At 51.9% G+C, this 15,983-nt stretch overlaps 6 protein-coding genes across 6 annotated transcripts; 2 read left to right on the forward strand and 4 right to left on the reverse strand.

Annotated features, from left to right (window-relative positions):
* Window positions 1–60: 60 nt before the first annotated feature.
* On the reverse strand, window positions 61–3,058 carry PC9H_008574 (uncharacterized protein; the record flags this gene model as incomplete). Its single annotated transcript, XM_036778083.1, has 4 exons — window positions 61–89; window positions 140–179; window positions 238–2,324; window positions 2,380–3,058. 4 exons carry the CDS (start codon window positions 3,056–3,058, stop codon window positions 61–63), a joined length of 2,835 nt encoding a protein of 944 aa, XP_036629511.1.
* A 191-nt stretch (window positions 3,059–3,249) lies between these two features.
* Window positions 3,250–5,407, forward strand: PC9H_008575 (uncharacterized protein; the record flags this gene model as incomplete). The annotated part of the gene is made up of 2 exons (XM_036778084.1): window positions 3,250–3,918; window positions 3,971–5,407. 2 exons carry the CDS (start codon window positions 3,250–3,252, stop codon window positions 5,405–5,407), a joined length of 2,106 nt encoding a protein of 701 aa, XP_036629512.1.
* Window positions 5,408–5,650: 243 nt separating this feature from the next.
* PC9H_008576 (uncharacterized protein) lies at window positions 5,651–8,741 on the reverse strand (the record flags this gene model as incomplete). Its single annotated transcript, XM_036778085.1, has 3 exons — window positions 5,651–6,510; window positions 6,566–7,769; window positions 7,821–8,741. 3 exons carry the CDS (start codon window positions 8,739–8,741, stop codon window positions 5,651–5,653), a joined length of 2,985 nt encoding a protein of 994 aa, XP_036629513.1.
* Window positions 8,742–8,924: 183 nt separating this feature from the next.
* On the reverse strand, window positions 8,925–10,152 carry PC9H_008577 (uncharacterized protein; the record flags this gene model as incomplete). Its single annotated transcript, XM_036778086.1, has 5 exons — window positions 8,925–9,394; window positions 9,462–9,571; window positions 9,632–9,763; window positions 9,815–9,906; window positions 9,964–10,152. 5 exons carry the CDS (start codon window positions 10,150–10,152, stop codon window positions 8,925–8,927), a joined length of 993 nt encoding a protein of 330 aa, XP_036629514.1.
* Window positions 10,153–10,373: 221 nt separating this feature from the next.
* Window positions 10,374–12,122, forward strand: SES1 (Cytosolic seryl-tRNA synthetase; the record flags this gene model as incomplete). Its single annotated transcript, XM_036778087.1, has 8 exons — window positions 10,374–10,509; window positions 10,563–10,633; window positions 10,689–10,850; window positions 10,911–11,034; window positions 11,092–11,285; window positions 11,341–11,770; window positions 11,820–11,959; window positions 12,021–12,122. 8 exons carry the CDS (start codon window positions 10,374–10,376, stop codon window positions 12,120–12,122), a joined length of 1,359 nt encoding a protein of 452 aa, XP_036629515.1.
* Window positions 12,123–12,534: 412 nt separating this feature from the next.
* On the reverse strand, window positions 12,535–15,673 carry PC9H_008579 (uncharacterized protein; the record flags this gene model as incomplete). The annotated part of the gene is made up of 9 exons (XM_036778088.1): window positions 12,535–12,703; window positions 12,811–12,971; window positions 13,175–13,283; window positions 13,368–13,384; window positions 13,445–14,733; window positions 14,785–15,153; window positions 15,203–15,304; window positions 15,364–15,409; window positions 15,464–15,673. 9 exons carry the CDS (start codon window positions 15,671–15,673, stop codon window positions 12,535–12,537), a joined length of 2,472 nt encoding a protein of 823 aa, XP_036629516.1.
* Window positions 15,674–15,983: the final 310 nt, after the last annotated feature.

A 15,983-nucleotide genomic window follows, 5' to 3' on the forward strand; every position in this document is an offset into this window, starting at 1 on the left:
GTTTGCTGTGCTAGCGGCTCCGTGTGCGGACAATGAGCTTCGCGGTCGAAGCGAACGAGTTTACTGAGTCGAGGCTTGGATGGAGCCGGCTAGACGAATATTTAGTTCATATGCAACGTACTACTCAATGAGCACTTACGCATGATCTTCAAATGGAATAGATCGTCGCGAACGCCAGGCTGCGAGTAGACATGAATTAACTCAGTGGCCTCAAGGAGTTCAATTGAGGTTACTCACATTGGCTCGTTGAATCTCTGCATGGGCTTGAAGTTCTTCGTAAGTAGACAGTGCTGCTTGTAACTGGTCATCCATGACATCCTCTTCCGAGAGCTTTGAATGAATTCGCTCCACAAGACGCGAGGCGCCATCAAGGGATTTTGAGTCCACAAATCCGCGCAACATGCTTGTCAACAAGACTATATTCGGAGCAGGGAAGTCTATTGACGACTGCGCCGGTGCCGGTGCATTCTCAGTTGCTTCCGAGTCGTCTTGTGCGTCGGCACTGGCAAGAGCGCTTTTCATCTCGTCGGGTGTCGAAGCGGGTTTCATCATATTCGCCGCCTCCAGCCTGTCCAGGATTAGGAACGCCCTGGTGACATCGCCCAACTTTGCATATCGTCCCGCGAGCTCGGTAAATACGTAGATGGTAGGCGGTATCCCAAGCTTCATCATATCACTCAGAACCTTTGCACCGCGAGTAGGTCCAAAGCGGACATTTAAGGCACGTATAAAAGGGACGAATGATGAGTCGTCTACTCTGTGTTTCCAAGAAGGCGGAGGCGGTAGGGGTGGTTCAGTCACGCCGAGGCTCTCTAATTGTGCGGGATCCTCGGCAGAATGGCCCTCCGCGTACTGACAGAATTTGACGTAGAGTGCCTCCAGCCCTTCGCGTGTCTCGTTAAGACCCACCAGGGCATGCCACACCAAGGAGCAATGATACGGCGTGGGCCACAGCTTTCCATGTTTGGCGTACTTGTCATCCCATTGCTCCTTAATGCCTTCGCCCCCATCGAGTACGTTCCAAGCCCGTAGGCGCACAAGAATCTCATCTCGAGGCACGCCAGTTAGGTAGAAGTGTTGATAGAAAGTGACAATGACCAGTTCGAAGAGGCGCTGTGACCGGTAGTACATCATTTCGGCGAAGATGAATTCCAAGGCGATGGATGGATTACTTCGCAATGCTTTGATACGGAGGAGAGTGATGGCCTTTGTTCTACCAGTCGAAAGATAGAGCGACATCGTGCGGACCACATATTTTGTCCTCAATTGCTCTCCCGTTGCGATGGTGTTTTTCAGGAACAATAAGCGTTCGACAATACTCTCAGAGTCTTCGTCACCTCGCGGGCTTGGAACCGCTGGGATGCCTGCATATTCGTACTGGGAGTAGTCGGCGTCCAGGACGCTCTTGAACGATTGATTTACTCTGTCCAAGAGGGCCCGTTTGATCGTTACATCCATCGAAGGCAGCTGGCGTATTCTTGACACAAGAAGGGTGAATACCTCGACAGGAAGCGGTAAGGCATCGCCTGATGCGATGGCTTCTTCAGTAGGGAGAAGCTGCACGGCGAATACCTCCCGGCCAGAAGCGGCCAATCCTTTGATAGCCACAGTCCGGAATGACCTTCTGGCCCTGCGCATTTCAGCAACTGCGTCAGAGGGCGAGTCCCTGACGAGATATGTTTGGTGTGCGTCCTCGAAGTCCTTGAGAAACTGAGCACTGACTTGTTCGTCCGCATACCGCATGAGGGGCGCGAACACAAACCAGTACACGTCGTGTGCGAAGCCCTTGCTCGCACATATTACCCCGAAGCGAGCAATTAGGGATAGGTTCGTCACGCGGGAGAGGAAGAAGAACCGCCGCATAGAGTAGAACTTGCGTCGGCCCGCCATGCGTGCATCGGGGATCATCGAGAACCATTTGGTGAATTGATCGAGACGTTCCTCAGAAGTCTGCGGGCTACGAAGGGCCGCTTCGGCAGCCTTCTCATAGACAAATGAGGGTGGAATTGAAATGCCGAATGCAGTCATCTCCGCGAGGAGGTGATCTGCTTCCTCATACTTCTGGGACTGTACCAAGTCTACGAGGGCTTGACAGATATCCGTCGGTGTGCTCTCTGTGAGAACGTCACCATGGTTATCTGCGGAATATTCAAACGTAAGGTCTTCGAAGATACTGTGAGATTCCTGGGTTGAGGGCGGGTTGAGGGAGGGGGTAAGGGAGGGGGCAATGGCAGTGTGCATTGACACTGACGCGTCCAAGTTCTCTACGTTATTCAAATCAGCCAGTGGCCCTTGGTTGGCGCAACCGAGTGATTGAGCACCAACTAGAGTAATGCCGTTTGAACCGAAAGCGTTCAACGAGAACTAAAGAGTACTTACCGTGGATCAAGTCCCTTTTAACCTTCTTTCCAAGAGTCACAGTCTCTTTCAAGAACTTTCGGTATTCACCGGGCGTCGCAAGAGACTTGACCGTAGGAACGACCGATGTCCGGACCAGTCCTTCATAACCTTTGGAATAGCATGCGCGAGCAAATGCGACAATTAAGGGCAGCTGGTGGGGGGCAGGTGAGTTCAAGAGGCTGTGCTCAAGGTCTGGAAATCCGTGTGTTGTTGAAGCATCGGCGGTTGGAAGTAAGGCTAACCAGCTGGAAAAAGCCTCGACATGGTTCGCGGGATTCGGCCAACCTAGGACTTCGGTTGCAGCTTTTTCGTAGATGGGATCCAAGGGTATTTCGACTCCCATCTGCACCAGCTCGCTGCGTATACGCTCGGCAGTATCGAACTCGCCTTGTCGTACGCACTGTATGAGGACTTCAACAGTCGAGGACGGCGGCTCGACTGTCTTCGATGCCTTTCCCAGCTTAGTATATTCCGACAGTTTCGCTTCAAAGACAGCCGAGTCTGCCTTCTTGCTAGGATATTTGTGCTGCTTGATCCCGTCCCATCCGGGTGCATTGGTATGAACATAGAAGCTAGGGTATTGGCGTAGAGCACCCGTTATATGGTCCAGTCGTAGGCGAGCACGGCCAATAGATGCCCAGGGTGCCCATATGGACATCTACAGCTGGAAGTGTCGAGGCCGATGGGTGGTAGAAAATATACAGAACATTTACGACGATGGGTCAGGGATGATTGAGCATTACTGACTGTGAGAACTTCTTGCTGACTGTGGGATATTGAAGTGGTAAACAAACATTTGCATACAGCACAGTGAAATTCTGTTTACTGTACAAGTCCACCGCTGTGATAATGAGTTCCCCCAAGCGTTCAGGATCACCCTCGTCAACTTCGGACTCAAAACGGATACGCTTGTCTGTTCAGCCTCAGACGCAGGGTGCCACCCCCGTCGACCCCGACAATGCGCCTGGCAAGCGGAGCGAACTCGAGCCAGTTCAAGGTGGTGATGTTGGAAATCTGCCTCCCAGCGATGACATGGTGGTCGGACCAGCCGAAGAAGGGTTGAAAGTGAAGCTACTAAAAGCCGAGGGGGACGACGAAGATGGTGGCGATATCTCTATGGGTGACGGAGCTGAGGAAGAGGGCGACTCGGGCGACGAGAACGACGACGAGGATCCAGCCCAGGCAGAAGCTGCACGCCTCAAGCTCGAAGAGCAGGCGCGAAAGTACCTTGCTGCCCAAACCCACGAAATCATAATACCCTCCTACTCTGCTTGGTTCGACATGTCCAAAATTCACCCAGTCGAGAAACGCGCTCTACCAGAGTTCTTCAACTCGCGGAACCGGTCAAAGACCCCAACGATATACAAAGATTACCGCGACTTCATGATCAATACATACCGGCTTCGTCCTACTGAGTACTTGACTGTCACTGCTTGTCGAAGGAATTTGGCTGGGGATGTCTGTGCAATAATGCGTGTTCACGCTTTCTTAGAGCAGTGGGGTCTCATTAACTACCAGGTAAGAGAAATTAATATACTCCTTATACTTTAACTTCACAAACGGCCAACAGATTGATCCGGACGGTCGACCAGCATCATTGGCGCCTCCGTTCACTGACCACTTCCGCGTCATTCTTGATACCCCACGCGGGCTGCAATCTCTGCATCCAGGGACTCGTATGGCAAGTCGCGGTGCAAACAATTCTAATGCCGCGACCACAAACGGTGGAGCCAAGTCCTCCGCTACCCCTGCTTCCCTTGAACTTCGGTCCAATATATACCAAACCACGTCTAAAGCATCTCGCCAAATATCTCCAACCGAAGCTGCTGCACTCACTAACGGAGCTTCGACGCGTCCTGGCCTCAGTGGACAGTACTCCTGTGACACCTGCGGTTCTGATTGTTCGTCCGTTCGCTACCACTCCTTGAAGGAAAAGAAATTCTGCGTCTGCCCCCCATGCTATCTCGGCGGACGATTTCCGTCGACAATGTTCAGCGGCGACTTTGTCAAACTTACGACCGCCCCACCAGGCGTCTCGCAAAGCAACTCTGCGAATGACGGCTGGTCCGACCAGGAAATCCTACTGCTGCTGGAGGGTGTAGAGATGTACGATGACGACTGGTCGCGTGTTGAAGAACACGTTGGGACGCGCACGGCTCAGCAATGTATCCGCAAATTCTTGGAGCTTCCGATTGAAGATCCCTACCTTGACACGGAAGCATCGATGGGACCATTGCGCTTTGGCCGTATACCGTTCGAGCAGGCCGATAACCCAGTTATGAGTGTGGTTGCTTTCCTAGCGGGCGTCGTCGGCCCCGGGGTGGCCGCGGAAGCAGCCAAATCAGCCCTCCACGAGATCACGGATGCAGATAAAAAAGAGGACATCGTTGCCGCTGCAGACGGCGAAACCACTGGCGACGGCCAGGATGCCACGAAAGACACTGACCACAAGATGGAAGAAGACCCGGCGGAAGAAGTTTCTGGCAACGTCGCAGAGAGCCACACCACATCGCCAGCACCGGAAGGCATGTCCGTCGACTCTCCGCCTAAAAAGCCCACTCCTACCCTCCCGCATTCTAAAGTTGTTCGCGCCGCCCGACTAGCACTCAAATCCTCCGCTAGGGCAGCCCAGACTCTCGCTGATGCGGAGGACGCACAAATTCGCAGCTCCCTAGCTTCCTTGATCAAACTCACACTCACGAAATTGGAACTCAAAATGGCACAGTTCGATGAGCTAGAGGAGATTTTGGAAGAGGAGCGAAAGGCCCTGGAGAGTTCTCGGATGGCCCTCATTTCTGAACGTTTGGGTCTCAAGAAGATGCTCGACACTGTTAAGGCTGAGATAGCCAGAAGCGGTGGCATTGCTCCTGGCTCGAATGTCGCAAACTTGGTCGCAAATGCAAACATCGTAGGGCAGGGTTCTCAAGCAACAGAGGTGCCAGTCACAACTCCCCTCAATGGCAATGCGGGACCAGTGCAGGATGGCAACAAGCTCCAGCTGAGCTAAACACTTTTCCAATTATAGTATAGTTATTGACGTTCCTCGTACATTTTTACCGTTGTCGCCATTGTCATTCCGGTGTACCCTGTCTATTGTATATCCATTGAATTGTAATTGCCGTCTAAAAGAGCCATATACCACTGGAGGGCAGCGCCCCATAGAAAAGATAGTCTGTCTATGTAGTACATTCTGTGTGTTTCCCCACCATAAATCCCAAAATCGAAAAAAATACGGAAAGTAGAATGTATTTTAGAACCTGACGCACTCAGAGTTGTCGACGGCCGTCGCGTAATGTCCCGGTCCAACAGTCCTCGATGTCTTCATTTGGGGCGGGTACCTTTCCCTCAGAAGTCGCCAGATAGCGCTGAACGACGATCCAGATCCTTTCTCCTGGATGAGCACCATAACAGTAAGATGGGTCGATGCGCTTGTAGATTCTGATAGGAAATCAGACCCCGATTGGCTCGACATCCTAGCCTTCGGAGTCCCCAGCAAATCCGGGGAGAGAAGGAGAGAGGAGCGGCGCTCCTCAGTGATAGGCCGATTTCCTCTAAGCGAGCTAAATTCCACTCGGAAACGAACAGGCTTCAACCCCAAGGCCTTGCTCCTGGCCGAGCCTTCTTCCACTTTGCAACGAAGGACCCTCCAGCTGTCCGGATCTGCGCTTGATTGAACCCTCGCAGGACCTTGGCTGGAGATGCCTCCAGCCTTGTTACTCATACCGTCCACATAAACACCTAGCTCGTCCTCCAGATATCTTTCCAGCTCGACTCTTGTTGGAACGACGTCCAGCGGAGAAAACAAAGCCTCTGCGCCACCGTTTGCATTGCCGAAATAATCCAACGACCTGGCATGTGGATGTCCCGTCTTCCAGTTAAAGAGGTTGGAGAACCAACCCTTGAACTCTCCTACGACAGGCGAAGTAACCGTCATCAGTCGAGCCGAGGGGCCGTGGGCTGACATGCGGGTTGCTCGCGCATCCTTAGAAGTGCGGCGATCGTTGAGATGAATTTCATCGCTGCTATTTTGAAGAGGGGCTGATAGGATGATGGGTGATTCGAGGCAAGTGTCCACCGTTTTCTTCTGCGCCGAGAAGTCCAACGCTGGGGCTAAGTATTATTGATTACTGAGAAGGCCGGACGTGAGAACCATAAAACCACATACGTCTTGTCTTCGAGGCCTTTCCCTTAGTCTCCTCTACGCCGGAATAAATGATATTTCCTATTTCTTTTCCACCAAGGCCAAGACCTTTTCCTCTACCACCCTGCACTTCGGCTTTACGAGTGTCGTTTTCCTTGTCCTGACGGTTCGTGGTGGTGGTCGCTTCGCGTCGGCGCGGATTGGCCTGAGCGTTTTCAATGCCTTGTTGACAGTCTTGCGCGAAATTATTGAGTTGTTGAGAGATTTCATCCATAACACTTTGAAGGTGAGCATTCGACGATCGTGGTGGTACTATACGTTGCAGTTCCGCTGTGGGAGATGCCATAGTGACGTCTGTGGTCGGGTGCGGAGCAGTAGTATGAGAACGAGACCTAATGCGCACTGGATCCTTGGTGGTATGGGAGGGTTGCTCGAGTACGAATCCAGCAGAGGTTTCAGGCCGAGGGTGGTAAGAGTAGGTGTTTCCCCTGCGAGGCCCCGAAGGACGAGAGGAGGGCCTAACGATGTGGGCGCCGACCGAGCTCGTGTATGCAGCGGCCGCGCTTCCAGAATTAGGCTGGCTCGAAACAGGCCGTCCGGGTTGGCGAGGGCCAATGGGGGAAGGGGGCCTGTCTCTGGACGATGATCTTGAGGACGCAGTAGCCCGAGTCATTTGAGGCGGGATAAGAAGGATATGGCCACCGTTCGCGGCACGCACAGGTGTCGGTGAACTGACGCGATTGTGGAAGGCGGGCCGTGGCTGCAGTTGGTCAGAGTAAGCATGTTCACGACCTGTTCGCATCGTCGATGCCCTTTTGATGTACGGCCTTATCGCCGGACCCTCGCCGCGGCTTGCAGGCCCAAATGCACTCTCGCATTCTTGGCGAAACTTCTGCATATCGCCTTCTGCACGTCGCTGTTCAGCTAGGACGCCATCGCGGTACTTTCCCAACAAAAAATAAAAGGCTTTAGCCAAGGTTCCTTCGCCTGCGGGGCTGCAAAGATCGTGGATGATGCATTCTCCGGACTCGCCAGCGTGTCGGCCCCAGATGACGAGCAGCGATGCCAGGAGCTCGGGATCGACATGGCCTGGCGATGAAAGGGGTGTCGCCAACGTCGATGGAGAGGGAGGTAGTGGCGGATTTTTTAGAATGACCGCCTGGGAAAGAGACGAAGATGGTGAGGTACTCGCGGAAAGTAGCCATGGATGCTTGAGGATTTCCGGAATCTGCGTCTACGTTAGACGTAGCAAGCGAAGGAAGTACAGAGGATTACTGACGGTGATGCGAGTGTTCACGTCCACCACAAGCATTCTTGATATTAAGTCCCTCGCAAGGGGATCAATCCATGCAGGCATTTCGTACTTCCCCATCCGGACCTTATTCAATAGGTGGCGGACATTCTTGTCATCGAAGGGCAGCCTTCCAGTGAGTAATGCAAAGAGGATGACACCACAGCTCCAGATATCGGTAGCGGTTCCTTCGTACTTCTCGCCATTTACAATCTCCGGGCTCGCATAATGGGGACTTCCGCAAGACGTTTCCAGTTGAAGGGAAGGAGGAGCGAAGGCGGCCATTCCCCAGTCAGCGATCTTGACGAGAGGTGGGTTTAGAGTGTGGATCAGGATATTTTCAGGCTTGAGGTCCCGATGGATGATAGAAAATGTATGCGCATAGTTGAGCCCATAGATAATTTGTTTGAAGTAGACCAGGGCCTCCACAGGGGGGAGACGACCACGATTAACCAAGAAGTCAAACAGCTCACCGCCTTCGACATATTCCAGGACAAGATAAAGCTCCTTCTCGCCTTCGTAAACGTCGTATATGCGCATGATGTTCGGGTGGTTCATGAGCTTCATCATCGTGATTTCCCTGTCGATTCCAAGGCGTTGCTTGTCGTGCTTAGCTTGTGCCGTAGTCAAGGACGTCCGCGAGTTGAGCAAAGGCGCTACAGGGAGAATTTTGACGGCCGCGAGCTCGCCCGTAACGTAATGCTTGGCAAGTTTAACCCGCCCGGACGCGCCTTTTCCAATGCACTCGCCTAGGATCCATGGGCCAATACGAGACGGGTCTGTAGGGAGGTCGAAGGCGTGGCTTCCGCCTGCTTGGGCCTTTTCCTTCGCCCAGCGAGTTCCCATCGGCGTGGCGTATTTCGCAGCGGCGGCGCGAGGAGGACTTGCAGAGATTGCAGATGAAGGCATAGTTTAGGAATTTTGTTAAGGTAGTAGTTATAAAGCTTTAGATATATATGCGAGCGATGCGCGAACCAGCGGGCGAGGATGTGGTAGATGAGGAACAAGTTACTACCTAGATGGATCAGCCCAACTCGACCCTTTTCTAGTCGCCGAAGTCGGCGCCCCGAGAACCCCAGATCACATGATCGATTATAGCTCAACGTGATCGGCAACAGTTGCCTCCGGAAGACTCGACGACGAGGTCAATTGGCTATTAGTATCTGCCAAAGTCGACGAAAGGGAAGCCGCTAACGAGGGCGTGACCGCAGAGATTAGCGACGAGACTGCCGCTGTTGCCAGACTTGTCGCAACGCTGATCGAGCTGACAGGGACATGGAGTCCTTTCTCTGCTTCTCCGAGTACGTCTTCTGGAACACGCTGAACCCCGCCAGGCAGAAATCTTGTCCACCAGAAAGCGACCCTCAATCCGCGATCTACAATTCTTTGCTTCAGGATAAACAAGACCACCAGAACGAAGAAAGACAGTGCAGCCAAAATGAGGAGCCGGTCCAGCCAGTCTGCCTTCTCTAGCGCTGTTATTAGATGCTTGGAGGTGCCCATCAAGTTCGTCAGAGTGTCATGAGTCGTAGACGTTGACCGCAAGGAAGCAGTAGATGTCTCTACAAGCACGCAGTGCAATATATATTGAGTGCATAATTCAAGGTCCCCCCAAGGACTATCACGCACCTAGCATTTGTGTTGTGAGAACAGACCGCTCAAGCTCGCCCTGCATAAGATTCATGGTCCGTCGTAATGCGTCCGTTACGTCGTTATTGGCCTTGATCAACTTGTCCTCGCTAATAGGAATACGTTTCCCGTGTTATGCTAGTAAATACACTTTCAAATGGACCACTCACGTTATAGTTTCATTCACATCCTTCTTCTCTGACACAACATTGGAGCGCAGCAGTTCCTCTCGATTTGACTTGCTTTGGTTATCCAGAAGACGCTTGGAGGTCAACAGGGCTCCTCTTGAATCCCGTCTTAATCTATCCTACAACGGTGAGTTACTGACTCTGACGGATTTCTGCAATAATGACCTCGCAAGTATTTCCTGGTAGTCGGACACGGTGGCTTGTAGTTCCCTACGAGCCTTCTCGCTTCGTTGGTCAGCGACAAGCAACTCTAGGCTCTACCATTGAGAAAGATATGAGCAATACAATCAAAGGAGTAGGGGAATTGAACACACTTGGAGTTCCCGTGCGTACAGGTCAATATCCTCCCGCAGCTCCACAAAGAGGCGTTGTTGTAGCGCCAAAGGTCCATTGCACGTCCTCAATCGTGGTATTTGGAAGTCGGCAATATCCTTCTGGCGTCGTTGAGTGGATTCTATGAGCTGAGTAACCTCTTCATCGTACACAGCGGGTATGGGTGGCATATTCGTAGCTAGTGGAACAATTGGGTATACGGGAGTGACTGACTTTCACCAATGACATGCGCCAGCGGCAGCACTGACGCGCCGTGTGAATATACTTCTAAATGAGATTCAATCCCAAAAAGGAATATCTCATCGATCATTCGACGCGATTTGAGTCACCCTGATTGGGAAAGAGCATAGATTTAGCACTGCCAGCGAGCTGTTCGACGTTATCGACAACCATGACACTAGATATCCTGCAATTCGTGGATAACAAGGGCGGAAATGCTGAAGAAATCAGGGAATCCCAGCGCAAGCGGGGACACTCCGTTGAACTCGTAGACGAAATTATCCAGATGTACACCGACTGGGTGAAGAGTGCGTTTATGTTCTGTCCGTGTCGCGAAGAAGCGGTGCTGATGAAGGTTTAGTGGACTTTGAGCTGAACGGGATCAGCAAGAAGGTGAATGCGGTACAGAAAGAGATCGCCGCGAAGAAGAAGGTGAATACCCATTCGATCAATTGCACATATCTGTGTCACTTAGCGGATATGACAGGCGAAAGAGTCTGCAGACGATCTAGTTGCGCAGAAGAAAGAACTGGACGCCCAGGTGATAGCCAAACGACAAGAAACGAAGGAGTTCGAGCAGAAGATGCGCCAAAAAGCCGGCACGGTGGGCAATCTAGTTGGCAAGGGTGCGCCAGTTAGCTTGACTGAAGTACGTTATTTCACTTAAATCAAAGCAACACTCTAATCTGACGCCGACATTTTACTCAAGGACGACAATGTGACCCTCCGTACATGGTTTCCTGCCGGAGAGGAGGCCGAGCCTCCCGTGCGTACCGACATAATGCCACACCACGAAGTCCTGCTCCGTCTGGATGCTATGGACCTGGATCGGGGTCAGTGCCGACATACCCAATGATGCTCTCTCGTTGACTCGTTGATACCTCGTACAGGGGCGAAGGTCGCTGGCCACAGGGGGTACTACCTCACTAACGATGGAATCGACCTCAACCAAGCGCTGATTTCCTACGGCTTGGACTTTCTGCGATCCAAGCAGTACAAGAAAATACAGCCCCCATTCATGATGAACAAGGAAGTCATGGCGAAGACGGCGCAGCTGGATCAGTTCGATGAAGAGTTATATAAGGTTCGTCCTGCGTGCAATGCCGTCGATTCATTACGAACGAGACATTACCCTGTAGGTGATCGGATCTGAAGACGAGAAATACCTGATCGCAACCTCCGAACAACCCATCTCCGCATTCCACTCTGATGAATGGTTCGAGCAACCAGCCCAGCAGCTCCCCATCCGTTACGCCGGCTACTCCACGTGTTTCCGCAAAGAAGCTGGCTCCGCCGGCCGCGACATGTGGGGCATATTCCGCGTGCATCAATTCGAGAAGGTCGAGCAGTTTGTTATAACGGAGCCGGAGAAGAGCTGGGAGATGTTTGATACGATGATCGCCAATAGCGAGGAGTTCTATCAGAGCCTTGGGCTGAGATACCGGGTGGTCGCGATCGTGTCTGGCGCGCTGAATTTGGCGGCGAGTCAGAAGTACGATTTGGAAGCGTGGTTCCCGTTCCAAAAAGGATACAAGGAGCTGGTTTCATGCTCTAACTGCACAGATTATCGTGAGCTTCACCCTAAAATTACCCCTGACTCCAACTCACACCTTCATAGAGAGCCGTCGTCTTGAAGTCCGTTGTGGAATCAAGACCAAGGATCAGGCAAGGAAAGTCTACGTCCACATGTTGAACGGTACGCTGTGCGCAACAGAACGCGCCCTATGCTGCCTTGTCGAAAACCATCAGACTCCCGATGTGAGATTGTCTTCGTCTCCTTGACCTCACAACACAACTACTAACTCATTCAATAAATCAGGGACTTGTCATTCCCGAAGTCCTTCGACCGTATATGCAAGGACGTGACTTCCTGCCTTGGGTCAAACCACTTCCCAAGGGTCTGCAGCGAAAACAACAATGATTGACGACTCATATCCTTCAACCATTTTGTATTCGTTAGAATTTCTTAACATGTAATTTTGGTCCTTTGATCATGGACACACCTTCGGTGCAGCTTTAAGCTCCAAGCTCCGCCGACCGATGTTCGCTTAGGATGTTCATGTAGGGACGGAAGCAAAAAAGCAGGAGTTCGGTGAATGTGCGAGTGTCAATAGTGCGTCAATAGTATCTAATGAATTTACAGCGAAACGTACAACTATGCATTATGGACGACGACCGAAATTAGTAACGTAAAACAAAAATAGCAGTCAGTGAAGCGAAAAGCAATCCGGGAATACAGCAAACAGACAAGCAGGCAACTGAACATAAGCATAGGGAGCATGGCGGTTATCCGAGCGATGTATAATGCAGCGTCCGCGTCAGGTCTTCAGGCCTTACCACCACCCAACCTTCACAGCCTCCTTCAACAAAATAGGTTCCTTCACAGACAAATCAAACTCCACGCCTTTCTCCTTCTTCGCCGCCTGGTAGAAGCGCTTGATCAGGAGCTCGGGGTCGGATATCGCGTCGTCGGTTTCCCAAGTGCTTTTGGTTACTGGGTATCTATTAGAGTAAGGATGGTAAGTATGAGTGAACCATGCTAACCACAAACCCATAAAACGGAAGCAGACGGACACAACGGAAAGGGACTCAGAAACGTTTCCACGTACCCCGACCACTTGATCAACCACCGGTACGCGGTGCCACTCGCGTCCGCGTTGATATTGCGCCTCCCAATGATCCGCGAGACGTGGTATTCAGACTCGGTTTGCTGTCTATTGCAGTCGTGTCTTGCGCATATACTCGAGTCTTTGCCTTTCTTCGGGCGACGCTCTGCAAAACCAATGTACCAAGGAGAGGTTGGGTTAAGTGGGAGAAAGTGGGTGCGTGGGTGGGTGAACGAGTTCACACATGCAGAGGGGCAACGTACTCAGAGGATTCTTCCTACTTTTTATTCGACGCGGTTTAGCGAATTTTAGACAATTCCATGAGATAAATGAGACGAAAGATTCAACGTGAGGGGGAGAGGAGAACGTACGGATGCACTTCACAAACTGGACACACAAACACCGCGCGGGCCCTCAGCCGTCCATCATCTTTACGCGTGATACCGACGCAGCCGTAGTGGTACCAATGCTTACACCTAGTGGAGAATAGAGTCGTGTAAGCCCAAAGCTGAACACACCAAGTCTGTGTTTCGCAGAAAGCAGAAAGAAAGTGAACATACGTGTCGCATTGAATCACCTATGCACATCGCAGACCCACGATGAGACATTGGTGAACACTTAGTATAAACAGACCTACCTTGCGCAAAAATCCATTATCCGCTTCACTCTTCTCTGGCCAGGATATCGTTTGTATAGCTGATCGGGCGGACTCGTCCAGCTCTCCCACCCCGCTCCCGCTTGATTTAAATCGTTTCGTGGGGGGCTCGGTCCCCGTCTCAGACGTACTGGTGCTAGCAACGCCTTCATTCTCTCCCTCTTTGGGCTGATGCTTGCGCTTCCTAATACGCGTAGCGGCCGCGCTCTTCCTCCTGTTCGAGACATTTGCATTCAGTTTAGAGATGAGCTTCGGCTGTGTGCTCTGAATCGGCGCAGAGACATGGGTTGATGTTGATGTAAGCATGCGTGGTTCGGGAGACGGGGATAAAGAAGAAAGGGAAGAGAGGGGAGAAAGCGTGCTTGTATGCGTAGGGTCGACAGTGCCCATCATAGACATACAGTTTTGTATCTCTGCCTTCATTGACATAAGACCAATGCAGGGTTGTTGAGCACCGTTAGTGCGTAGATGCTCATGATGCTCATGCTTGTCGTCGTGGTAAATCGGCGGGCTCTGAGCATCAAGATCAGGATGTGAATGTTCGCGTGCGAAGAGGAGAGATTCCGCAGCGAGGGCATCGTACTCGCTCGACCCAACAGATCCGTCACGAGCAGCAGGCTCAGGCTGGGGGACAACCATCATACTAGTAGTATGAGTACCTTCCAGGAAGGTTGATGGTCCGGCTCCTGGAGTGGTTGAATTTGATAGGTCTTCTTGGGCAGACGCCGTGCACATCATGGCTTCATTATTCAGGAAACGCGAAAACATGCGGTCCTCATCCCCCGTGTTCGGGGAGCTCGATGTGGGGTGATTGCTAGCTGGTGGGGTAACTGGCTGGACAGCCAAAGGAGTACGTGCATGCGGGAGACGCAGAGTGTTAGTGGGAGGATCAGAAATGGCAGCCGCGATGTTTTCCGTCGCCGAAGTAGGTGTAGATAATTGTTGCTCTTCTTCAGAGGCGACTTGGATGGCCTGCGGTTCGCTACAGGGCATAGAAGAACCATTGGCATCAGGCGCCGATCTGGAGAAGTCCGTAGGCGACTCGTTCCCGCGTGTTCTACCGATGGAAGGGCTCGGGGACGATGGTGTGAGCAAGGGAAAACGATGAGGCAACTCAACAGACTCTTTCAGCTCGCGGATCGGGGCGTTCGCATGCACCGCACCATCACATAGAGCCTTGGATGTGCAGGGCCCCTCTCCCTGTTCCCCACCGTTCGAAGCTACGGTGCTGGCAGAGGCAGAGCGAGGATTCGCATTAGGCAGTGGATTAACTAAGTAGCAGATGTCAGAACGGGGAACAATTGTGTGGTCGATTGACCTACTCGTCTCCACCCGATTGACAGGGTCCAAGGGTGCATAATCATTAGGCGGTTGTTGGTCTTCCTCAGAGATAATTGGCTGCGGTGTTGTGCTGGAGCTATCGGGCGGTGATCTGAGGAACCCTGGAGGTGACTGGTGCTCGAGTTCGCGTGTCCTGCTGATTAAAGGGCTCGACGACGATGGAGTGGGTAAGGGAAAGTGATGAAGTGGTCTATTAGGTGATTCCGGAGACATTTTCAGCGCATAGGAAGAATCTGGCATTGCATTATGCAAAGGCTTAGGTGCGCGGAGCTCCTCTTCATGTTCATGAGCATCCGAATCTGCGGTGCTGACAGAGTTGTAGCGAGGGCTCGCATGGGGCAGCATATTAGCTGGCATATGTCAGAACGGGGGAACAGGATGTACGATTGACCGACATACTCGTGTTCGCCCAATTGACAGGGCCCAACGATGCTTTGACATACTCGTCACAGGGGATATCATTATGAACAGGCGGTTTCGGGTATCCCTGGCCTCGAGTAGCTGTAAGCAGTAGATAAGTACAAGGCCTTTTATGTTTAGGGATGGAAGATGGATCGCACCTTCTGGATCGCCGTCCCATTCAACCCTATATTCGTCAAAGAAGATCTGTGCATTCAAGGTCACGTTTGCACACACCAATTCCATGGAACTTGTACTTACCTTGAATCCTGTTCTCAAGTCCTCCAAGTCCATAGACACCTCTTGCACCGATTGCTCTACTTGATCCAGGCGCGACAATACGACCTCCTGGTGCGCCAATAGGAGGGGCTTCAACAGGCATAACATTTGCTCGGCTAGACCCGCCGTACTGCTGCACTCATGCTCGAGTTTAGTGTTACTGGGATAACGTCGTTCTGAGGTATGCTCCATGTCCAGAATTCGAAGAAGATAGTTATATGCGGATAATTTAGAGTCTTTAGGAGAGTGCAGGGGTCAAAAAACAGGGCATCCGATTTGGATTCGCGAGCGAACAGCGTGAAGAGGATGTTCGACGCGTCTAACGCGTGAAAACGTCGCGATAGTGCGTGGTCGTGGACAAATGGAAACAAGAAAAGTGAATTAGTCGCGACTTTCGGCAGGGCTAATTGCTGATGTAAGCACATATTTCCATCCTGGTATGGATTTTGACTTCATTTCCTGACTACCATCATACACTCTACCTCAAGACCCACAACGTACA

Source organism: Pleurotus ostreatus (assembly GCF_014466165.1).
Source record: "Pleurotus ostreatus strain PC9 chromosome Unknown scaffold_6, whole genome shotgun sequence".
NCBI classification, from domain to species: Eukaryota; Fungi; Basidiomycota; class Agaricomycetes; order Agaricales; family Pleurotaceae; genus Pleurotus; species Pleurotus ostreatus.